Raw genomic sequence first — 25,595 nt, 5'->3', positions numbered from 1 at the left:
CGATGGAGTTTCTGCCATGGAAAAGCCCAGCTTACAAGAACACGTGCTATTACAAGGACCATGAGTTAGGCTGGACTTGGCATATTTATTTCAGGTGTCTTCATCCTTCCATTGATGTAGCTCTTTCCCAAGTTGTATAAAACCTAGTAACATTTGTATGACAAGTTGCTAAGAGTTTTGGCTTTTCTGCTAACTCTTTTTCCTAAATTGAGAAATTGAGAAAGAGATGTTGCCTATGCTCCTTGGAAAGCTGGAGGAAATAAAAATGTTTCCACGATCTGTTTGATTTATTGTTTCTCATTCTCTGGAATATCTCAGGTATATGAACCAACCAATTGTCCTAAACTGCTAGTATGTGCAGACCAAGGAATAGCTTTCTTAACCGCGAGAGAGAAAGAACTGCTCAAGTGTTCTTTGGATTTCTGCCTTTTCCCGTGATCTAGAAAGCAGGGCATATGTGAAACAGGAATATATCCTGAAACATTAATATAAAACCATTTCTTTGTTTTCTAATAAAAGGGAGATGATGTTTTTGCACATTTTTGTAGCTGCCGAGTTTGTTTGAAACAACTATGAGTTTTAATGGGTGTTTGGCTTTACTATCTTGTGATCAAATGGAGTTTAAAAAGTTTAAATTTTTTGTTATTCCGTTCATTAAGTTTGAAAAACTTTTAAATTATCCATTTATAAGTTTCTCTAACAACTTTCTTGAAAAGTTGATATCCTCTACCTCTTTTTTATAGCTTATAAGTTATTTTGAAAATTATAATTGACCAACATCAAAATATTTTTCTTCAAATTTAAAATTTACATTATACAATGTTAGAGATCATAAAATTTACATTATACAATGTTAGAGATCATAAAATTTACATTATACAATGTTAGAGATCATAAGCTCTCAAAATTTATGTTACGCCAAACACGTTTTTTTTTTTTTTTTTATGATTTATGATGGTAATCCTTAGAGGTGGTAATTTAATCAAATTAATGTAATCAATAATATTGCTATTTTCAAAGTTTGACTCTTACATGTCTCCATTATAATTTAAGATGATAAACTTTTTTATGGTATAAACTTTTTTTTTTATATTTTGAATAGTTAAAATTATGTCTTAATTATAACTCATATGTATTTTTTTAAACTTATAAATCGCTCAAATCAAATTATTATATGATTATTTTTCACTTATTTTTTTATTTAAACACAATTTTTGTATCAATAAAAACAAAATAAATGCTCATTAAAAAACTATAAGTTGAAAAATTAGATTAAATAAATAAAATAACTATGTAGTTAATATATAAAAGATTCTTTCTTTTTCTAATAAAAATATTTTTGCATCAATTGTTGTGCTTAAGTAAAAGTGTTTTTATGAAAAATACTTTATTATGACGTCAAAAATTAATTTTTCATAAAAAAATATAAATGTGTAATTTTGAAATTTATAAACAAATTTTTAATACTTTATAAACAAATTTTTTGGTCCTAAAATTATAATTTTTTATCACCAAAATTTTAAACTAATATTTATTTTAAAACTAAAACATATGAGAGCTATTTTATATTTTCTTTGGGGAAACTGCTTTTTGACAGTGATTTTCATCTTTTTTTTTAGGAGGGAGGGATTCATTAAGGAATCCTAGTAGGCCACTACTTGCATCGCCTGGTTTCGGTTCCGCATCCGAGATAGGGTTTATTGTGAACTAGGGTTTAATTGGACATCAGACCGAGGCGGTGAGACTGAGAAATTCGCAATCCGATGCGCCCTTCCGATCACAAAAAGGTCAGTTTACAAATCAGAAGTCACTTTTATTCTATCGTCGCTTCTTCTGATTAATCCTTAGTTTGAGCGACTGCAACCTTCGGAGCAGAGGCGGAAAATGGAAGAGAGAGTCGAGAGAAACCAAGCATAACGCCAGTTGCTTCTTTGTGTTTCTTGCGGCAATGGCGGCGGACGTAGTGGTGAAGCACGAGGTCTCGAATCCTTGCTGTGCCGCGGTATTGATTTGTCTTTTGTTTTCGTTTCCCCATATTCTGTTGTGATGCGAACCTTGAATGTATCCGTTTTACTTATTTGTGTTTTATATTTGCAGTTGAAGGAGAAGTACTCAAAGCTTGAAGCGTCACGGAATGCTCTTAGACAAGGTGTAAAGATCCAAAATGAACTAATTGATAAGCTTCAGAATGAGAACCTAAGTCTCAAGAAAGGTACAAAGAAAAGCAGGAACCACCTTTTACTTTTTATGATTGATGGCAAACCACAATTCAGTAGAACAAAAGAAGAATATGAGAAATTTGAGAAAGCGATAGGTATAAGACCGAGAGCATATTGCAATGATATTTTAGAAAAGAGTTAGGTGAACAGCTGCTTAGTCTTGCATTCTTTCATCCAGTTCTCTTGATTGGTACCTCCACCTTGATGCCCTATATCTTTCTAAGTTTGATGAGAAAAAAGGAGAAGAAATAAAAGGAAGCCATTATTCATCAGTTGGTTCTATAGAAAGTTAGAAACTAGTTAATGGAAGCAAGTATGATGAAACATGTCATGAGTTTCTTTTAGCCTTCATGTCTGGCATGTTTCCACACTTTATTTTTAATTTGATGTTCTTAAAAACAATGGGTATAAAAAAGACAGGTTAATTTATCACTAACTTTTATTTTTTTATTTTTTATAATAGGCATTCATCTTCCTACCTTTTCTTAGCAATTCCAAATTTAAGTGTTGTGTTACCATGTTGTACATTTTAGTTTCATAATATCTACCATGTCTATGTGATGGAACATTACCATATCAACTATCTTCATTTGCCGCCATCTCATGACATTGTTCCACACGAAGATTGTGTTGGAACTATTATTCCCTTGGTAGAGGGTGGTTGTGCCATGGATTTATATTGCTAATATGAATTTTAGAAGTCAATGGACATTGTGAATGTGGTGCCATCGATCCTAACTTGGTTTGGATAAGTTGCAATTGATGATGATGATGATGATGAATTCCAAATTGAAAACAAATCCTTACTGGAATATGGCATTCAATATTTCATTCTCCCTTACTGTGCTTAAGGTACAATCTGAGTTGACAGATGTCAGGGTTTAGCTTCATGATTGCTGCTGCTACTGAGCTTGTCTCAACTTTGACTGGTTGAATACAACTTTAAGGCATAATGCTCAGTCACCTCAGTGACGCTTTCATTCTTTAATCACTGTTCATCAACTAACCGCTTATCCAGAATATGAAGAGCCTTCTTTTTAGCTTCCTGATGTATCCTGAGGGAATCTAGATATATGGGTGCTTGGATCATTTTTGATATAAATTCAATAAGAGTCTGTTGGACTATGCATGCACAGGTTTACATAAGTAAATGATGCTCAGATATGGTGACTAACATTGATTTGACTTTGGTACCTTATTTTGCCTAAAAGCTATTTGGAGTTCGGTTTTTTAGTTTCCTGCTTTCAACTTTAGATTCATTTGTCTCACCTTTCTGTTTGTAATGCTATCTACTTGTACAATAGAGAAAAGGTTTTGGGGTGGCATGCAATGCATACAATACTGATCTCCACCTTGTTTTTGACTGAGAAGGTAGAAAGTAAAATATTAATGGAAAAGAAATATGCCAATGCTGCTGAACTTGTGAATTTATTCCATTTTTATGCTTGAGATTATATGTAACTTAATTTAGCATACATCTCCAAATACTAAGACTGAAGGAGCTTTGGAAAATAGAATAATGACTATTTGTATATCATTATTGTGGCATTTTGTTTTCCCAGCATATGAGGAAGAGAGAGTGCGGGCTGAAGTTGAAAGAAAGGAGAAAGCAGCTGTCCAAATTTCTCTGGAGAATGACATTGATACTCTGAAGTCTGAGATTCACGTGTTGCAGCAGGGAGGATCACAGGCTGATGGTGTGGATGGGGGAGTAATGATTCTTCAAACATGTCTTTCTGAGTTGGAAACAGAAAAAAATCGCTTAGAGGAGCTTTTTGAAATAGAAAGAATGAAAGTAGATGGTGAGAGGAAAAAAGCTGAAGCAGAGAAGAAGGAAGCTGATGAAGTTAGGGGCATTTTGATGGTGGAAAAAAGTAGGGCTGATGAAGAAAGGAGGCATGCTGATGTTATGCAAAAAAAGTTTGAACAAACTCAAGCTCAGTTGGAGAGTTTAAAGATTGAAGTGGATGAAGTAAGGTCAAAATTGGGTTTGGAGACGCTTAAGTCCAAAGAAGCAAACAAATATCTTGAGGCTGAACGAAAAAAGGTGATCAAAGAGAAAAAGCGTGCAGATTTAGAGAAGTCAAAGGCAGAAGAACAAAGGAAGCTTGCAGAAATTAACCAGAAGAAGGCCATGGATGAAAAGTCTCGAGCTGATTCTCTCTCTCAACAGCTGGAAGAATACAGACAAAGGACTGAAAAATTAGAAAAGGAGATGGAAGAACTTGTGTCCTTGAGAACATTGGTTGGAGATCCAGCTAGCCTGACTGATAAACGCATGAACTCTGAACAGGTAAACAGAATGCTCAAGGACGAACAACATAAGACAATCAGAGAAAAAAAGCGTGCAGATTTAGAGATGAAGAAAGCAGAAGAGCAGAGAAAGATTGCTGAAGTGAATAAGAAGATGGTGATGGAAGAAAAACATCGTGCTGATCAGTCTGCTCAGCAGTTACAGGATAACAAACGACAGTTAGATGAACTGCAGAGGGATATAGAAGTGAATAAAAAGAAGGCCATGGAAGAAAAACATCGCGCAGATCAGTTGGCTCGGCAGTTAAAGGATAACAAACGAGGTTTAGATGAACTAAAGAGGGAGATAGAAGTGAATAAAAAGAGGGCTGTGGAAGAAAAACATCGTGCAGATCAGTTAGCTTGCCAATTAGAAGATAACAAACAAAGGTTGGATGAACTGCAGAAGGAGATTGCGAAACTTGTGTCCTCTAGAGTATTGGTTGAGGATGTAAATTCCAAATCTGCTAAACTGAAGTTATTGAGACAACAATTAAAGTTAAAAAAGAAGGAAGTAAAGCTTGCCAAAGATGTTGCAAAATTGGAAATAGGTCGTAATAATATATTGCAACAAGAACTGGGTTGCTTAAAGCAGGATTTTACTTGTCTTTTGCAACGCTTGAATGTGCTTAATAACTGTTTTGTGCATCCTGGTGAAGGTAGAGATGCCATGGGAAAGGTAGTTTCTCTTCATCTTATTAATTAGTTATGTTAATTTTTCTTACTCTTTATTGTTTGATATGGAAGATAGAGATGCATGTGTTTTTCTGGTTTTTGTTATTGGAGGCATTGTGGTTTTGTTTTCTCAGATGCGAGCTTAAATGAAGTGCACAGGTTATACAGGTATTTGTCTGAGGCTGTTGAGCCTATTAATCTGATGGGTGAGCAAGATTCTATAAGAGCTTACTATAAGTCATCATGCATTTGCTTAGCGTATGATGCATGCATTAATTGCATAAGTAGATGGTGTCGTGTGCCTAGGGTTTAGCCTAGGGTTAGGATTGGAGATCGGAAGAATCCGAGGGGTTTAGGATCAAGAATAGAATGATTGGAGGGGAAATTGGACAGAATTTTTTTGGGGGGGAGGGGGAAGGTAATGGATAGAAATGAGGGAGAGTTGCAGATTTGAAAAGAGAAAGGGAGAGATTAGAGAGAGCAGAGGGAAACAGAAGGGAGATTGAGAGAGAATTCAAGAGAGGGAAATCGGAGCATTCATTTATCAATTCAAACATAATCCTTCCCATCCTCAGCTGTGGCTTATATATAGCCTAACAGCCTCCCACATGCACCCATGTGCAGTACACTATAAGCATAACTGCCTATAGATAAGGACAAAGCCCTATAACAGAAAAAGGGAAAGAGAATTACAATTATCGTGCAATGCAAGTAGGCCAACTACTACTATATTCACTAATCTATCCTTGTAATCCTTGGGGTTGTGACAGATAGTCCCTTGGTTGAAGTATTAGAAAATGCTGTCGGTCATCATAAGTGGAGAGAGGGAGTCCACATTATGCCGTATTATGAATGCTTGAATCATGTTCCTCCTTAAATGTTCTTTGCAAATGATTTAATAGTTCTTCATATTCTCCTGTAGCTAGAGCGCGCACAGTTTCTGCCACATGGGCGGTTTACTTGACAGATTGTCTCAATTTTGCAGACTGGCAACATTGTTAATCCTCCAGACTCAATCTTGACGAGAGAACTCTTCAGTCAAGAACCAAATGAGGATCACCTTCACTGCAATAATGAATTTGTAAGGTCTGGTTACACAGCTATGGATGCGTATGATTGTGTCAAGCAAAATGCAGAATGTAATGCACCATTACGTCCTCTTAGTGGAGGAAACAGTACTCAATGCATCTCAGGTATTGATTCTATATTAGAGCCTCTTCTTAGAGGTTCTAACAGAAAAATGTTACAGAGTTCTGCCATACATTCCAGTAGAGCATCTTTTTCTGATAGACAGTTGATGGGCTCACAGGAAAGAGGTGCTTTTTCTGTTACTGCATCAGCTAAATTGACAGAAGATAAACAAAATCAACAACAAAAAGATTCCAATTTGTCTTGTGGAGTTACCAAATCAAGGTACAATGAAAATCCTGCAACAGTGGCTGAAAATAGTGTCAGAAGTCCTGTTAGCATCGATGTTGTTGGGAGGAGGGCTGGAAACAGTAAGAAGAGAAAGAGGATCCTTGATTCAGTTAGATCTGTTGAACAGTTGTATTATGAAGGTAGGAAGTGGCATGTGCGGATAGAGGAGAAGTTATCCATGCTTCACAGTATGTTAAACAGTCAAATGGACAAGTCTTCCCATGAAGAAAAACATGTGGTATCTAACGAGGAAACTGATATCTATTCTGAGCAAGTCAAGGCTAACAAGAAAAGGAAGTTATATCCTGAAGAGGAAGTGGCTCCGCAGCATATATGCCACTTAAATGAGCAAATGGACAGACTTCAAACTGCCAACAAAGAAGTTGATATGTGTGATGGCACTTGCCTTCCTGCCAATGGTATGGGAGAAACAACTGAGTCCAAAGATGGAAGAGGTGATTTGGAAAAGAGCAGTGAAGAAAACAGAAGTTTTAAGGAATTAATGGAAGGGAACTACATGAATCTGCTAGACTTGGATAATGCTGGTGATGAGGAGTGCTACCGGAGAGCTATTGAAGCACCACTGTCGCCTACACTTCCTGTGCTTGATTTTCAAGATAGTGGGATATCCAAAAGTGGTGATGCCAAATATTTGGTAGATGAGCATTTCTATGATGGATTTGCGAGTGGAAAAGACAACTTGGAACCATCTAGCAGCTTGGATGTTGTCAATGTGGAGGTGGTCTCCAATAAATTAGAACTTAACAGATCTGAGACTTCCCATGTTCTGTCAGCTTGCAATAACGTAGTTACTTATCCTTTAAAAAATGTAGTGGACTATAAAAATGGTGGGGATGGGACTGCATATGATGGTAATGCTTGTCCTCAGCAGATTTGGGAATCTCATGCAGAGTTGGGTATTTCAGATTTACATAATTCTGGTTACAATAGGCAAAACATTATGTGTCAAAGCACCCTTGGTCTGGCTCGTGATGAGCTTCCCAAATACTGTGTTGTGTTTTCAGATGCAGAGAATAGTAGCAGCATATCTCGGATATTTTGTGCAACTAAATCTTTTATAGCCCAGTGCTCTATGATTTCTCAGACAGACCAAGTCTTGCAAAAGATTATGGCAGCTCTTGTGAAGATAAAAGATCTTTTACCCAGGCAAGTAGTTAGTTAATAATCAAGTTTGATATATCATATTATTTTATTTGCTGCTGTGGCAAAGACTTCATGTTGTTTTGGCTATGTCTATTTTTTAGCACAATGCTTTTTTCCTTGGTCAATTACTACATTGTATGTCCTGTGTTACAATACACATGCCGTTCTGTTTCTTTATTCACTGGGTGGTGTCCTTTTTACTTTTTTCAGGGAGAAGGCTTGTGTACTATTTTCATTCTTACTGCACTACGTTTCCCGGATGGCTCTGGAGGACCTTGGAAACTTTTCAAACCCAGAATTCATCTCCTCATTAGACTCCTTTTCTAGATCCTTACAGACAGGTTTGTAATACTAGTGTATCTATTAATTTCTAATATGCATTTTACTTGTTCCATCACTTTCAGATTTCCCCCCTTTAAGAACTTGTATTTTCTTTGTGCCAGTAGTGTCTGATGTGGGGACAAAGAGCATTATTGCAGAATTATGTTTCTGCAGTGAACTGCTTGCTCTTATTGAGGATTTTCTCCTAGAGGGAAGAGTTCTGGTTTATGGTGATGTATCTTCTGAGTCATGTCCCATAAGTGGTTCAAGTGTTAACATCCTTCTAAATGAGATAGAAATAATTTTGTTGTTCAGAACAGCTCCAGCAAATCTGTTAGTGGCTGGGGGCATTGTATTAGCTTCAATATGTGCAACAGTAGGGCAAATTGGGTTTCTCTGCGAGGCTTCATATAACATTTTCAGGGTGCGGAAATTCGATACTTCATTAGTGCTGACTATACTTCATGTTTTCGTGTATCTGTCTGGATCTGAATACTTTATCCTTGAAGATTACAGTTTAGTAATGACCGTAATAAAATCTTTGGTAATATTTTTTGAGAAAATGAATTTATCTGGAAACTGTGGTTACTGTCTTCAATCTTCTGGGGAGGGGCAGCAGGAGTTCCCATCCTGTAGCAAATGCCCATTTTCTGAGGGTGCAATCCCTATGGAGACTGTTGTTTCTACGCTTCTGGAAAAGCTTCAGAGCTATGCATTGTCTGGAATCATACATCAAGGTCTGATTGAATCCTTGAATTCTTTAAATCCTGAAGCTGGGCTGTGTGATGAGAAAATTAAAGAAACTTTTGTCCATGAGCAAGCATTTGGCGCCCTTTCTGTGAATTATAGCTCAAGTTATTGTGTAGACAACTCCAGGATGTTCACTGATATTGTCTCACTAGTGGAGCTGGTAGCATGCAATATGGTATGTTTTGTCTTCTTTTTATTTTCTGCTTGTAATCCTATTTCATGATCTCTTGCTGCATGTCATGTGATCTTCTGCTTTGTTAATGTCTTTACATTTGGATGAAATTTCACAAGTTGCAAATCTTCAATTCAATTTATGGCTTCTTTGAGAATTTATTTTGATTTGCTCAGAAAATGTGCTGTCATTATAGACTGTAGTAGATGAGACATATGCTTGTATAGTTGTTTCTTGAGAAGCTTAAGACAGCAGGTAAAGTAGCTTGTTTTTCTGAAGCTGCATGATTGATCTTCCTGTTGGTGTGTAACATATAAGTAATTCGGAAGGACTCTTCACTGTGTTCCAGTCCTGTAAGTGTGGAGATTATTAAAATGGATGTTTTGTGTTGGTCATACACATATACAATGTAAAATAATTGTACATGGATATTTTAGTAGGTAACTTCTCTTTCTGAAGTTAGTTTTCTTTTTTCCCTGCTTAATGGTTATATCTAGTTGTTGATGTCAACCGTAAATGGGAGGGAAGCCAGTTTTATTTTTCTTCTGTATGTTTTGTTTAGTTCTATTTCTATTCAAGAGTCTTCTAACAAATTGGGATTGATGTTCTAGAAATTTTTGTTTTCAAATACTTATGTCTGTTTTTACTTCCAAGGTTGTGGGGCATGGCTTTACCCTCTTTCTTTTCTTTTGACATGTTTTTATTTTGCTTGCCTTTTCTTGTATAGCAATAGTTATTCTGACTTTTTTTTTCCTTTTCTTGACCTACAGAGCTGGGAGTGGACTTGCAATTATATTCTTTCTCATTTGTTGAAATTGTTGGAATCACATGTCCTTGAGGACTTCTCAACTTCTGCTGTTACTCTTCTTGGTAAACTGGGAAGGTAAAGTGTGTTGCTTTATTTGGGATGACCAATATAACAACATTTTATTATTGACTAAAGCATCTTCTCTGAGTAACACCATAAACTTCTTATCTAGTGTGGGGCTGCACTTTGGGTGTTGGTTGGAGCCTTGAGGTGAACTTAAGTGGAAATCTGAGTTAGAACGTTGTTGACATCATTCAGTTGCAATCATTATGGTTAAGATGATGAACTCTATGTGAATTATATGGATTTGCTAAGCCACTTTTCAGCTTGTTGAATCTTGAGTTGAATATAGAGAAGAAAAGTGTTGTAGAACCAAGAGAAGATGAAGAAGAAAAAGGGAGAGAAGAAAAGAAATCCGAAGAGGAAGAAACCAGAGAGAAAGAAGGGGGAGGGGGGGGGGTGTTTACAAACTATCCTAATCCTAATTAAACTTAGAATTCTAATTAAAATGCAAACAAAACTTAAAATTCCTAATCCTCTAAACGTCCTAAATTAAAATCCTAACATAACTGTAATTATAAAGTTTTAAGATAATTAGACCTCTTAATCTCCATCATGAAGAGAGATGAATTTATTTTTTGTCTGTTTTGTAATTAAGACAGACTTAGAGATGAAGTTGCTTTTTTCCATAGTGTTGCTAGAAAGACTATCTTTTGGCATTTATTTCCTTTATCTGTTCAATGTACAGAAAAAAATTTAGGTTTTTGTGGCTCTTTCTTGGATATTGAAATGATCTAGATAACCTGAAGGAGAGGTGCTCAGATGAAAACAGTTGAGCAAAATTTCAGATAATACCAAGTTAAAAAACATACCTTGGTACATTTAAAATGTATTGGACAATCTAGGGCATTAAAAATGACTCATGGAAAAATCTGGAGGAAATTGAATGAAAAGGAAGTTGTTGTGAGCATAATATAGTCACTAAGTGAAAGATGATTTGGGGTGTATTGATTGCTTGTCACTGATTCCTGGCATTATTGGTTTTATTGAATGTGCTGTAGTTTTGGGGCATAATAAATGGGCAGCAGATATCAGTTGTTTTTTTTTAATCATTCAAACAGCAATCAGAATATTTATTGATATATAAGCACCATTTAAAATATGTAATAACTTGCTTACTGTTTTGAGTAAAAAACTATTATTGACAACTGATTTGTAAATTAATGGTTTCATATATTAGTAATCAACACTCTATTTGTAATATGGAAATGTAAAATGTATTTGACTATTATATGTCAACTACGAAGTTAAAAAAAAGAAGTATATTGTTCTATCAGCAGTTTACAATGATGAGAGTTACTTAGGGAAAATGAGTAAAAGTTAATCATTTCATCACCAAATATACCTACAGGCTAAAGCAGAACGGAAATCTACTCCAGTAAAGTGGAATGGTAATGCAAAAAGAAAACAAAACCTAACAAATTTTTCTTATTTGGAAGATTTGGATTGAAATCAAGAGATTTTGATGCACAAATCTTGCATTTTTTGCTTGAAAATTATAGGTCCTATTTACATGATGGGAGCTTGGTGGATATGACTTGTTGATAAAAAGGGAAATCTAGTTTTAGAAATGCCTGAAAGATGTAAGCTGATATCATGTTGACAAGAACCAGATATTATGCTTAGTTTAACATCCATAGTTATCCGTAATTACTGTTACATGCAATTAAGTTATCAAAAGTGCACTGGCTGTTGTGCATATGATCTTCACTAGGTCTGCTGTAGAAGCTGCAACAGAATTGCCAATTACAGAAGTATTAACTAGTGGTGCTATTAGTGGTTGTATTCTATCTCCTTAAACTGTGGGAATAGCCATGCCTTTTATATTTATTTTGCTTTATACAATGAAAATGTGAACATAAGTGCAAACCCTCTATTTTATTATTACTGCATAATCATCTGGGGCCAAATTTTTTAGATTTTTTTTTTGTTTTACTCTCTAGAATTTAAATAGTTGAGCTAATTTATCAAGATACCAATTATTCTTGGATTATGTTATGTTTTACAGGGTCGGTGTTGATGCCAGTGGATATGATGATCCCAGTGTTGAAAAACTGAGAAGCAGTTTATCTGCTTTTCTGTACCAGAATTCAAGGAAATTGGGTCTTCCTGTTCAAATTGCTACTGCAAATGCTTTACTTGGTCTCCTTCGTCTTGATTTTGAAGAACTTATTAAAGGTAATGCAGAATTTCCAGCAATCAGAAATGAGTTCGATTCTGTCAAATGCATAAGGAAGTGGTACTCTACACTGAGTAGTGAGCAACAATCATTGTCATTCAGCCTTCTGCAGCCTGCTGGTTTTTAGTCACAAAACTGCATAGTTCATCGCTGCACATGTAATCTGGGCTATGTTTGAATTGGACCAGGTGTAGCATTTCTTGCACATAGAATGAAAGAGTAAAATTTTTGATGGATTCCATCATTTTTGAGGAGCATATGCTTTTTGGCTGGCTTGGAGGAATGTTGACAATATTGTTTACTTGTATTTTCTGTGGCAAAGTTGCTAGTTTCAAACAACAAAATTTTGCTTAGAGTTGTCTTAGTTTGCTTCTCTCCAGAGCAGCTCCTGTTTCTGTGTCTTTTAATTTATTTTATTTTCCCTGTCTGTTCTTAGTAATTTTTTCTAGTGTTCTTCCCAAGATCACTTTTGCCTCAATGGCTTTGAAAATTTTTGGGTTTTAGTGTCACGTGTAAAAATGATTTGCAACTATTGTTGAGAATTTGTATATATCTATTTTGCAAACCAAAATTTTTTTATTTTTGATTTCTTTTACTTGGTTTTTAACTTTATGAAGGCATGGTGTTAAAACTATTTTGGTGTACAGTGCCTACACTTGACCTTAGCTGAATGACTGAGAAAATTTAATACATCTGAGTAGAATTAGTATGCCATTTAAGTCTAGAGTTATTTTTGGTCCTTTTTTGAGTTCCAAATTTGTGTTTTGTGATACAATCTAGGCTTTATGAGAATTCTATGAACAAATGACTGGTAAGTTGAAGTTGAAAGATGGAAAAAGAACTGAGTGCATGAGAAATGGGAGGGGGCACAGATGTGTCCTACAGATATTTTGATTTTTGTTTACGTTCAATGTTAAATGTTCTTTTTATGCCCCAGCCAGATCTATTCATTGGATGTCAAATAACCTAATGCCACACATGAAGTGCCAGAAGCTTGTTTAGCTACCTTCTTCCTGTGAGTAGAAATCTTGTACCAGTTTTTTCTTCATATTTACATCATTACTTTAGGTAAGAATTGCTTAGCGTGGTAATTGTAGTTTTGCTATTTCAAATCTTCAGTTTGGTCTCTCAGTTATGAGTTAAAAGCTGTTGAATTTTGTATTGCTTGCTAATTTTTTATTTTTACCTTCAAGTTTGTTTACTCTGAATTTGATTTTCAATGGAGTGGTAGTCATGTAAGTATTTTACATAAGCAAGATTAGCAGCAACCTCAATGAGATGGTTATGGTTTATAGTGTCCAGAAAGTTTTTGGCAATGGTGCCGAACATGATGAAGAGCACTTCCTATTCATATTTATAAAGCCAAACAAGCTTACTATATTGTGCTTCACTCCATCACATATTCACAAGGTATGATGGTGCTTTCTACCTCTTCTTTTTTTTGTCGGTATTGGAATAGTCGGGATGCTCTGTTCATGCCTGAAGAAATTATCTGGATCAACTTTGTTCTTCACTTTTACCAATCTGTTGAAGTTGTTCTTGAAGTATTTGCTTCCCCAGATACTTGCCTGTATGTAGCTGCTGTTATTTTTGTTTGTACCCAAATCAAGATCCCTGTAATTGACATATGCTTCTCTCGGGAACTTTGAAACATAAGTAGCCATGTAATTGTAGAGCTTCCTGATCCAATCCATGTGCTTTGCTGCTGACTCTTTATCTGCTTCTCCCCATATCGTTAGGTACTGTATTTTGAATAGTACACCTTTTCTATGAGGGAAAGGGATTTCAGATTCTGAAATCTTGCTCATCATTCCCCCATAAGGATTCCATATCATCATTGGAATGTCTTCTTCCAGTAGCCTCTTCCAGAGCCCGTTGAGGCCATTTTCAGGAATTGGTTGCTTCACAAAATCTGATTTGGCCTTGAAATAGTTCTTGAAAGACGACTTCCCTTGCAGGAGAACCTCAGGAGGGACGCTGCTTGGGTACCCAGCAATGTAAAGCACTGATTCCAGCCAGCTCATTTCAGTGCAGTTGTTTCTCTGTAAACCCAATTCAGGGAAGCCCTTGTTCATAACTTGGAGAAGCCTATCAGTATTACCAAGAAAGAGGGCATTGTAGGAAGTCCTAACAGTCCTTTCACCTTTCTTGGCGCCGTCGGCCACTTGTATGGCGACTCTAATGAAGAGATCTTCATCAAGCTTATCTGCAACTTGTTGCCATTTATAGAGGATCTTTGTTGCACCTTCTTCTAAGGTCTTTGGAACTGTGAAAACTGTCACTTTGGCTGGCACAGGAACCAGCCTTAGTTTCCAGGACAGAATGATTCCAAAGCTTGCTCCTCCCCCTCCTCTGATGGCCCAGAATAGGTCTTCTCCCATGGATTCTCTATCAAGAATTCTCCCACTAGCATCAACAATTCTGGCATCAACAACATTGTCAGCTCCAAGGCCATATTTTCTCATCATTGAACCGTATGCCCCTCCTGTAATGTGTCCGCCAATGCCTAAGCTGGTGCAAAGGCCACCTGGGAAGCCATGGGTTTTGCTTTTCTCAGCAATTCTGTAGTAAACTTCACCAACAGTTGCCCCTGCCTCTACCCAGGCACTGTTATCTTCTATGTCAACACTGATGGACCGGAGCTTGGCTAGGTCGATGATGATGAATGAGGATTCCACTTCTGATACGTAAGAGAGGCCTTCATAGTCGTGGCCTCCGCTCCGGACTCTGATGTGAATCCCAAGCTGTTTTGAGCAAATAACAGCCGCCTGGACATGGGACTCTAGCGAAGGTGTGAAGATCAGCTCTGGCTTTGGCACAGAAGGCTCCAAGTACCTGAGGTTCTGGGCTGAAGATTGCAGGATGGAAGAAAATGAGGAGTTGTTTGGTGTGTAAAAGGCCGCGGAGAGTGGCCCAGAAAGCTCGGAGTTCAGCGCTAGACACTGGTAAAAATCATCTAGAACCGAGCCTGAATCAGCAGCCCATGGAGCTGATAGCAAGAGCACTAGCAAACAAAACATGGTAGGGCTCGAAGAATTCATTATTCTCAGAGTTTCATGTTTCTCAGGCTTGTGTACAAGCAGGAGCGAGTTTGTGTTATTTATAGGCTACGATGGTGCGTGTTGATGACTTTGCATGGGGTAATGCAAACGTCAGGGTCAAAGATGTGAACCCTTCTGGGTAAGTGCCAAACAAATCATTGAACTCTAGAAATTAAGCCATTTTAGATGTGTTGGATCAATTTCGACCTCTACGCTATTAGAGATGGTATTGGACAATGACTTTGCTCAAGAAAGTGGCAAGAAAATACACAGCAATGTAGTGATTTGAACTTCCTTCGAGAGGTATTGTCTGAAGAGTTATATTACCTTAAGTGGTGTTAAAAAAAGATTTACTTTTACAATTATTTACTTTTTGCCAGGCCTCTAAAAAGAGGCCCATGCTCTTGAATTCATCCAGGTGGCCATGAAATCGTTTTAGCAGTTTGAGCAAAGTCTAGATTCATGTGGTAGGTGGAGCGAGATAGAATGGCCGGTGCGTGCGCGTGCCATATTAGTGGGAACGTAGCAACGTCCACATGTAGTTGATGCCATTGTATGTTAGCCATTACCTTGCGAACCAGGTTCGTACTTTTGATTTTATTTATTTATTATTTTTTATGATCCAAGTGTTCAAACTTCGCTCGCCTAACTCTAGAGCGGACTAATTTTTATCTTTGGTTCCATCTTCAAGTAAATTAAATATGATTGCACGTTTATATACTTTTAAGCGGTCATTTTTCAATATTTGTATCTTTATTAAGAGTTGATTTCTTGTTACTTAAAAAAAAAAAAAAATTTTTTATCACTCACATCACGTTACGTCACGTCATGCGCTGTGGCTTTCTTTGATTCTATTGCTTGGAAGAAGAGAGTATTGAGATATTGATACTATTGAATTGACTCTTATCGGTCTTGGAAATGGGTCCAATGCCAAGTGCCGAGCAATTATTTCACCCTTTAAAACTACCAAAACAAGAGCTGGGTGGGGTTGGGAGTGGGCGTGCTTGTTTCTCTCCCTTTTTCAACGATCATAATTTTCAATTTTAAGTTGGAGACTTCCAAAATTCTTTTGGTAGAAGCATGGTCGTAGTTATATCCGATTTTACTTTTGTTTTACAAAATAATGTTTTTACAATTGTAACTTGTGGGGGTTTAAATTATGACAATTAATTTCACCATTACTAATAAGATTTTTTTTTTTTATATTTTCACTTAAAAAAAATGTCTTATCCCATGAAAGGAACATTAGCTTCCAAGATTGGTCGATGTTGACAGATTGCAGCTCAATACCTAACATTGAGTTGGAAATTCAACTGTTGAGACATCGACACTACGCACAATCATCTCATATATATGGAGGGGGATGGAGTATTGCAATTTGGATCCCATCAATGCCTATGCCACCTTAGTGTCCACTTAGCAAAACAACACTGTTGACTCTGCCACCACCTAAGATGATGCATCGCGGACACACACACACACACACACATACATGTATGCCATGAGAGTAAAATAATGGGACATTTTTGCAATTATAAAATAATTTGGTGAGTAGTTTCTTTCTTTTCTTTTTTTAATTATGTGATAACGTGTGTGTGTTTTTTTTTTAATTTATGAGGAGAAATATTGGTTCATATGGTAAAATTGATTTTTTATAATATAAAGATCACATAATTAAGTTGTAGAAATATCGTTTTTGCAAGTAGGGAAAGAGTGAGTATAAATGTAACCCTCCCTTATCTTTATAAAGTGGGGAGATCTTGTGCATTGAGAATGTTCTCATTTTCAATTATCATTTCATATAAAATTCTTATTATCTTTCAATATCTATCTTACTTGTACAAATATTCAAAGCTAAAGAAGGAGGAAAGTAAAACCATATTATAGCAGTGTATATTTGTAAAAATATGATTGTTACCTTTTATTTATTCTTTGGTATTAATAAGAATTAGGAATTGTTGTTATTTGAGTGTGTGGTAAGTTAATTCAACTACAATTAGATAAATACATAAAAACCACACTACAATCCCTTGTTAGCAAATTTGTGCCTTCAGTACTCTTCTTTTATTTTAGTGACATGATGATGATGATGATGATTCAAATAGAATTTCTATAAGATCACTTCCCACAAAGGAGAAGATGTATTTTTATTAGGAAAGCAACAACAAATTGCTAAGTGGATGCTCCATGAGGTACAGTGCGCCTATTAATCTTTCATAAAGACAATAGATTCCTTTGAAAGAACAACGATAATGAGCATTGGCAACCCAACCCCAGCCTATATATAGCTAAGTGGGCTGCTTGAGAAAAAGCAGCAACTGCACTTAATTAGTTGAAGATTCCAATCTATTACTACCGGCTTATATTAAGACTTGCCAAGTGATATCTTACTCACAACCCATTTTCATCACCACAAGCATGACTAAAAATACTTGCCATTATTATTTTAAGAGCTAAATAGTTGAAGTTAATCTTATGAAAATAATAATGTGTATATATACACATAATTAACTTTTCATCAACTCTATATTGTGTAAAAAAAAATTCCTAAATTGAAGTACTTCAATTGATATCATTCCTTTGTTGTTTTACCTATATCTTCTTAGTGGTTTAGCTTCATTATTATTATTATTTTTTTATATTTTTTAGAATTGAGTGTCAAATAAATTATTGTATCTTAATCAGAAGAACATTCCATCATTATATTTAAAAAAATATATATAAATCACTGTATTTTTAGATTTAGAATTAATTTGGTTATTGTACTTTAAAGAGTGTCAAATTAAGGAACTGTAATTTTAGATTTAGGCCATATTAGCTGATATCTTCTTAATGCTATCTAACAACATTTTAATTTTATTAATAGCCTCAACTCTATTCCAATAAAAATAATCCCACACAATTGCAGAATCCAAATTTAAATCCCAAATTCATATTTGAATAATTTCACATAATTTTAATTTGTGTCTTTTTAAAAATACAAAGACTGATTTCACCTTAAATCTTAAAGTACATTAATCTATTTAATTATTTTTAAAATATAATAACTAATTTAATTATAAAACCGAGAACTTACAACTATACCTTACTTGTTAAGATTATTTATTTGATGTTTCACTTATTTTGAATTATTTATTTATTTTTTGTGGTAAGTTATCTCTATCCCAGTGGTAAATTGGGTTGTGGGTCAGGGTGGATTCTAACTAATTATCTTTATCACTATTATTTTTTTACTTTCTCAAAATAATAAATATCTATAATAACATATTAATACTGTCACGGGTTATCTCGGAATCTTAATTTTGAGATTCACATTTTGGTGTTGATACATCGAGATTTGTATTTCAGGAGCTACACTTGGGATGACGTCCCTTTGCTTTCGGGAGCTACACTTGCAATAGAGTGAGGTGGGACTAGGTCATCTAATTTGGCCTTTGAAGCTCTAAGTTAATAAAAAAAAGATAGTTGAGAAATAAATTTGAGTCAAATATAGTATTTAAGTGAGATTCCTTGTTTTAATAGGGCAATTAGAGACAGATCGAAATCCTTAGGCTCATTTCCAGCAAATTTTGAAAGGATTCCCCATACCTAAGAAGGATGAAGTCGATTATCCTTCTCAATTGCCCCAAATCTTTCGAGATTTGGATCCAAATCTTCATCTTGATGTTAATAAGTCTCCCTCGAGTGGCTTAAGATAAAGACATGTGGTAAGTTTAGACTAATTTCCTTGAAAGGGAGGTGTGGCCAGTTTAAACTAATTTGTCTAAATGGACATTTCAATAATTTTACAATATAATAAGGTGATGATAATTTTTTTTTTTATATAGAATTTTCATTAAAAGTAAGATGAAGCATTAATGGTCTCTCTAAAAGAGCTACAACAAGAGCCATGCCATATTTTGAAGATAGCTCTCTACCTAACACTGCGCTGGTAGTAATTATGAAAACAAAAAACAACTTACATATTATAATAATTTATCAACGTTTAAAATCATAAAAGAAGGTAGAAAAATTCTATTTGTAGCCACTAATTTTATTCTCCACAACCACGTTTCAATATACTTGAAATATTTTCATTTAAAAACCTATTTTTACCCTCAATATTGCAACCGCTTTCTCCCTCAATGAATTGCCCACCAACCATATGTAGCCGCCCATTCATGCTGGAGACGATGCGACGAAGAACACCAGATACCATGCGACAAAAAAAAAGAAAGTACAAAAGTAGAAGAACGCATACACAGATACACATATATATACATCACACAGACACACATATATACACATCTTCGCATGCGGGTACACACATATATACACACACACAAACATTGGATAATCAGAGGTCGGGGAAGCGGTCGGAGATCATTGGGGAAGTGGCCATGGCGACGGCCATGCCCGTCGGCAACGACCCCTTTCATAGCCCCCTGAACCTTGGGGTTCAAGGGGCAAGGCCCAAAACCCGATGTTGTGGCGTGATGATAGTGGTTGTGATGTCAGCTTTGATTTTGCAGAGGCCACCCACACCCACACCTACACAGGCTTTTTCTGATTTTGCAGTCTTCTACTTCTTATAAACAGGGGTGGATGCAGGCATGAGCTGCAGCTCACAATTAAAAATATTTTTTTAATATTAAAAATTATTTTTTATTATTAAAAAATAATAAATTTTACTAATAATTCATTTAAAAATTTTTTTAGCCCACCCCAAAATTTGTGATGTGTAATTTTATATCTTAAAAAAAAATTTTAGTCTCCCCCTACGTAAATTTCTAGATCTGCCCTTGCTTATAAAGCTTGTTTTCGTTGCAAACACTAGTCGATGATTCAAGTTGTTAGGGTTTGAGGATGTGTTTTAGGGATGGCTGTATGAGAATAACTGTGGTGTGATGATAATAGAAGAGGATATTTTTAAAAAATATTAGTTATAAAAATTTATTAACGTGACTGCAAAGAATAAAAGAAGAAAAATGAGATTTTACTAATTACGAAAAGCAAAAAAAAAATTGACTGGAAATAAAATTTTTGAAGAAGGTATAGATGACAATGGAACTCTCCATGTATTGCGCTTTGTGCCTTAATGTAAGAGTCATGCTACATGTACATCATTTTTGTACATCTTGAGTTATACAAGGTGTATCAATGACAAAAATACCCTGCGCCTCTCCATATGCCTCACGCGCCTCAGAGGGATATTTTTGTCATTGATATACCTTTGTGTAGTCTAAAGTGTACACAAAGGTGTACCAATAGCATTTTCCTTAATGTAATGGGGGCAGAGGACTTAAACTGGAATCCCTCAATATGCTCCATTCTCCATTAATAATGAAAACTTTTTTTTAAGAAGAATAATACATTAAATCTATTCTCAAATTCTAACAATAATTATATAAAAAAAATTACTGAACTCTAGAGCCCTGTCCTCTATAAATAGAAAATTACGATCCTTTGTCTAATTGAGAATTATCATATATTTATGAGAGAGAAGAGGGAGAGAGGGTGAAGAAATATCTAGTAATTAAAAATACGTAAATCTTTTCCCCCCGTTATTCTGGTCAATAAATGTCTGCCCCAAAATTGTCATTTAGTTATGTATTTTAAATTCAGCACAAGAAAAATATATGGAAGAAAGTTTAGGATGCCGTCCACGGGCGTAGCACGGGGAGGTGTGGGAACAGAAGAAGTCTGGCTGGTGGAAGCAATGAGCAGAGGCTGAGCAGTGACCGACCGACAGACAGACCACGGGAGGAGGCGGGCGACTGCACATGCACATATTCCGGATTACTTAATAAAATAGTGACTTTGAATGGTTCTCAAGGCTAGAATGGTAATTAAACATCTCTTGATAAATTCGAACTTTCATGGTTTTGTTGTTTTCATCTTCTGCTGCCGGCATTGGGGGCAAAGGTTTAATAGGACTCATCCATCATCCTTGTCTCCATTCTCCATACCAAAAAAAACGTTTGGTTTGGAATTCACTGCTTCCCAAATTCAAGAAAAAAATTTCAAATCGAACAAAGATGAATTTTTAGATAACCCAAAAAACTAAAAAATAAACCAGATGAGTCTATAATGATGATTATTATTATATATATATATATATATTTAATCAAGCCCAATAGTGTAGTGTAGTGTACCACTCGATTATTCTAAGTAATAGGATAATTATTATTTTTTTAATAATGTAATCGTATCAAATGTCAATGATACAGAAGAATTACAGACAAGGCCATGCCCGAGACGACAGTTAAACAGAAACCCACAAAGCTCACTCCTCCGCCGCCTCTCTCCGCTCCAGCTCCACTTTCTTCTTCATGACCGAAATGGCGGTATACTCTGCTCGTTCCAGAAGAAATTCTCCGGATCAACCATCGTCTTCACCTTCACCAGTCTGTCGAAATTCCTATTGAAATACTTCACCCCGTACACCCTCCCTTCTCTGTAACGATCCTTGCCGTTGTCGTTGACCCCAATGTCCAGATCCCTGTAGTTCAGAAACGCTGATCTAGGGTTCTTCGACACGAATGGTGTCATGAAGCTGTACAGCTCTCTGGTTTGCCCCACGTAGTTCTTCTCCGCCTCGGCGCCTGCCTCTTTCCAGTTGACGGAATACTGGATCTTGAATTTGTTGCCGGCGCGGTGGGGGAACGGCGTCGCCCACGCAGGAATCTCGCTCATTCGGCCGCCGTACGGGTTGAAGACCAACCCGGTTTTCCCCAATTCAATCATCTTCTTCCAGATTGATTCCAACCCGGCCTTGGAAATTGGGGCCTGGACATAATCCGATTTCCGCTTCTGAAACTGGAGCGCGTCGTAGGTTCTGTTGAGCAAGACTTTCGGCGAAGTTTTGTTGTCATAATTCGCCCAGTAAAGCACCGATTCGATCCAGTTCATTTCTTTACAGTCCTCTTTCTTCAGTCCCAGCTCGGGAAAATCTTTGTTGATCACTTCCAGGAGCCTGTTTGTAGGATCAAACTAAACGAATCAGGACCTATTTATTATGGGTGTCGGGTAGAATGAGAGAAACCAAAACCAAAATCAAACTCTAACTCAAACTCAAATGGAGGATAAAATTGATCAAAAATTAAAGATAAATGCTACCTAAGATCTAGAATACGCCCACAGCAATAGAGGGCGTGTGATTATCTAATCTAAAATAATCAAGATTGAAATTGCTTTTAATTTTGAGAATTTGTATTGGGCCTCATTTAAAACTACACTTTAGATTAAGATCGAGGGAGGCGAGGGGTGCCCAAAATCTTTTTTCTTTTTGTCCGTAGAGGAACAGAAGTTTGGGGGGGGGGGGGGGGGGGGTGGGGGGAGCGAGGGAGGGAATCAGAGTTCCCTTCATGTTCGTATTAAACATCCAAATAATTAATTTTTAGTGACGGGAATCACGATGAGTACACAATCTGTGGTTGTGCGGGATCGATCTTACCTGTTGGAATCACCCAGAAACATGGCTATGAAAGATGCTCTAATGGTCTTCTGATTCTTCTTCTCCTTGCTAGTGATCGGTTGCAGAAGAAGCCTGATGAAAAGATCATTATCAATCTTATCCGCAACGAACTGCCATTTAAAGACAACCTCCGTCGCGTTCTGTTCCAGTGTCTTCTCAACCCGGAACACTGTCACCGTCTCCGGCACCGGAACCAGCCCAAGTTTATAGGCCAAAACAACCCCAAAACTGGCGCCGCCGCCGCCTTTTATGGCCCAAAACAGGTCTTCTCCCATGGCCTCTCTGTCCAAAACTCTGCCTTTAACGTCCACTAACTGGGCGTCTAGCACGTGGTCCACAGCCAGGCCGTACTTCCGGAGCATATTCCCGTACCCGCCGCCGCTAATGTGGCCGCCGATGCCGACAGTCGGGCAAACGCCGGCGGGGAAACCGTACGTATTGCTGGTGGACGCTAATTTGTAGTAGAGCTCGCCGAGAGTGGCGCCGGCCTGGACCCAGGCGGTGCCGGATTTCGGGTCGATCGAAATCGAACGGAGATTGAACATATCGAGGATGACGAAGGGCACGTCAGAGACGTAGGAGATTCCTTCGTAGTCGTGGCCGCCGCTTCGGATTTTGAGCTGAATTCCGATGCTTTTGGCGCATAGCACGGCTGCCTGGACGTGGGTCTGGTCCGTCGGCGTGACGATGACCGCCGGTTTGGGCGTGGATGAGGTGTTGAACCGCTCGTTCCGAATGTAGGATTGAAGCACAGTGATGAATGATTGGTTCTTGGGGCTGTAGAGTATCGAAGAGATTTGACTTGGTGGGATTGAGTGATTTGATAAACAATAGACGAAAGATTCATAGACTGAATGTGAATCTGAATCCGCCCATAAAAGCGGGAAAAAGATCAACATCATCATCAGAAGAAAGTGTGGATGAAACGGCATTGGTGAAGATGGAGTTCCTTTCTTATCCATTTTCTCTGGGTACAAAGTTGTTAAGTAGGTTTCAAGGGTTATATATAGAATGCGAGAACAATCGCCGTAATGTGCGTTTGACTAGAAAGTTAAACGAAGAAATTTAACGAAACAGGAAGAACAGCATGCACGATTGTGATGTTTAATTGGGTTAACATGTTAAAAAGAAGCTCGAATAATCAATCACAGATTAGTTGGTCAGATCAACTGAGTTTTCTTAAGGTAAAGCATGCAATTAATTGTGTCTTTTTCATATAATAATATAATGTATTATCATTTCTTTCCAGGAAAGTAAGATGGTTCTGTGGGAAAGAGAAGCCCACAGGGAGGATTAGAGAGACGGACTGATAGCTTTTTTAAGCGCGTGAAGAAGATTCTTTTTGTCTTTTATTTCTAGACGGCATGGCAAATATCTACGGTCTTGAGTCTTCCAAATTGCAGCGCAGGCACCGGGAAACTCTTACATCAAAAGAGTGATCGAAGTTGACATGAACACATTGACTTGGATAAAGAAAGATAGAAAGGTCGATTGTGATTAGTTCTGATCAAAAGTTGGAACGGGTCTTGATTGTGAGCGGGTTACGACTTACGACTTGAGGCGTTAGCAATATAGTCTATGCGATTAATCTACCAGAGAGTTGAATATCGAAGGATTAAGTTTAGTAATTTTTATATTTGTGGGTCCTAAAGGAATTCAATTAAATTCTATTTAGTAAAGTTGAAAGTTCAATGAAAATACGGTTGGTATTTATATTTTTAAAAATAATAAAATTTTCAATAACCTTTAAAATTTTATAACATTTTATTTTGTTGTTTATTTTTTAAATTCTCTCTTTAGTTATCTCTCGTATATAAAAACTCGATTTTCTCTCTTCTTATCTTTTGTGCCGACCGCAATATAACAACTCTCTCCTCCTTTTTTTTCTCTTTTTGGGTCAGTTCTTACCTCCCCTTTTCTCTTGTGATGATGTTGAAGCCAATATGGTTGGGATTTGAATTCTAAAGAGAACATGGTTGGGATTTGAATTCTATGGCGAGAATAAGAGGAGAGATGAAGTGACAAAAAGATAAAGAAAAAGAGTGAAACGGGATGGTATTGGTTTAGTGGTCCAATCCAATTGGGGGGGGGGGGGGGGGGGGGGGGGGGGGGGGGGTATATTATTGAATAAAAGAGGATTTTATATATTTTGAAAGTGCTGACTATAATATTATATATTTTACTCATAAAAAAATATATATACGCTATAGTTAATTAGTAAATGTTGATGCCAAAAGAAATGAAAAGATTTGAACTTTTAATCTTGTCATGAGATCATCGTCATCACTAAATCCACTTTAATAGCTGGGCTGGCTCGATCTCGGCCCATGGCCCAGTCTCGTCTCTTGACCCAATCACGGCCCTTGCCTCAATCTAGCCCTAGGCTCGCAGCTCGATCTTGGCCCCCAGTAGCATCATTACATCCGTATGTTAGGTACTCGCGCGTCCGTTCAAGATCTCATCCTTATTAATGGCAGATCACATCCTCATTAATAGCGAATCCCATCCACATTAATAAGAGTCTCGTCGACACCATGCTATTGCCTGAGAGCCTCCATTGGAATTGGATACCTAGTCCCATCACCCTACAAACACATGACACATGCATGTAGGGGGGCCCTTATCTCCTCCTATATGAACAAGCTCTTTTCAGAGTCAATGTATGTTTTCTTTCTAGCCTACTGATATTTTGTTATTTTTCTCTTTTATTTACTTGAGCATTAGAGTGCTTGTAGGTACCGGTCGCCCCTCAACTGATCGATCGCCGGAGCCCTTCCCTTATCGTTGTAGGCTCGCCTCTAACCATTCTTTTGGCTAGGAAGGAACATCTGTCGCCCACCGTGGGGCCTGATAAAGTTTACCTATCCCATAATCTCACTAGAGCCTTTTAAGCCAATCCTATCACCTTACCATGGTGCGAATCAAGAGTGTCTCTATCTAAGAGCCAAACACCATCAACCACCTTCCACAAACCCGACTGTCGTGGAGGTCCTCCTCCAGATGTCCAACAACTTCAATACCAAGTCGTCGAGTTAACGT

At 37.0% G+C, this 25,595-nt stretch overlaps 3 protein-coding genes across 7 annotated transcripts; 1 reads left to right on the top strand and 2 right to left on the bottom strand.

The window, feature by feature from the left end:
* Positions 1–1,633: 1,633 nt before the first annotated feature.
* Positions 1,634–12,303, top strand: LOC127794322 (uncharacterized). 5 transcript variants are annotated; one of them, XM_052325327.1, is made up of 9 exons: positions 1,634–1,787; positions 1,876–2,002; positions 2,098–2,212; positions 3,782–5,190; positions 6,172–7,772; positions 7,980–8,110; positions 8,216–9,015; positions 9,783–9,895; positions 11,889–12,303. In XM_052325327.1, the coding sequence occupies exons 2-9, from the start codon at positions 1,949–1,951 to the stop codon at positions 12,184–12,186; spliced, it is 4,521 nt and encodes a 1,506-aa protein (XP_052181287.1). In that variant the 5' UTR covers positions 1,634–1,787; positions 1,876–1,948; the 3' UTR covers positions 12,187–12,303. The 5 variants fall into 5 exon arrangements, with proteins under 5 accessions (XP_052181287.1, XP_052181284.1, XP_052181288.1 ...); XM_052325324.1 differs by having other exon boundaries at positions 8,213–9,015; XM_052325328.1 differs by having other exon boundaries at positions 6,172–7,776; positions 7,984–8,110.
* A 1,014-nt stretch (positions 12,304–13,317) lies between these two features.
* On the bottom strand, positions 13,318–15,100 carry LOC127794324 (berberine bridge enzyme-like 15). The gene has a single exon (XM_052325329.1). It carries the CDS (start codon positions 15,098–15,100, stop codon positions 13,463–13,465), a length of 1,638 nt encoding a protein of 545 aa, XP_052181289.1. The 3' UTR covers positions 13,318–13,462.
* A 6,141-nt stretch (positions 15,101–21,241) lies between these two features.
* LOC127795270 (berberine bridge enzyme-like 21) lies at positions 21,242–23,610 on the bottom strand. The gene is made up of 2 exons (XM_052326846.1): positions 22,536–23,610; positions 21,242–22,055 (listed from the first exon to the last, which is right to left on the bottom strand). Exons 1-2 carry the CDS (start codon positions 23,516–23,518, stop codon positions 21,410–21,412), a joined length of 1,629 nt encoding a protein of 542 aa, XP_052182806.1. The 5' UTR covers positions 23,519–23,610; the 3' UTR covers positions 21,242–21,409.
* Positions 23,611–25,595: the final 1,985 nt, after the last annotated feature.

The sequence above is a fragment of the Diospyros lotus genome, chromosome 2, assembly GCF_014633365.1.
Source record: "Diospyros lotus cultivar Yz01 chromosome 2, ASM1463336v1, whole genome shotgun sequence".
NCBI lineage: Eukaryota > Viridiplantae > Streptophyta > Magnoliopsida > Ericales > Ebenaceae > Diospyros > Diospyros lotus.
The sequence above is the reverse complement of the archived record's forward strand: the minus strand, read 5'-3'. Positions and strand labels throughout refer to the sequence as shown.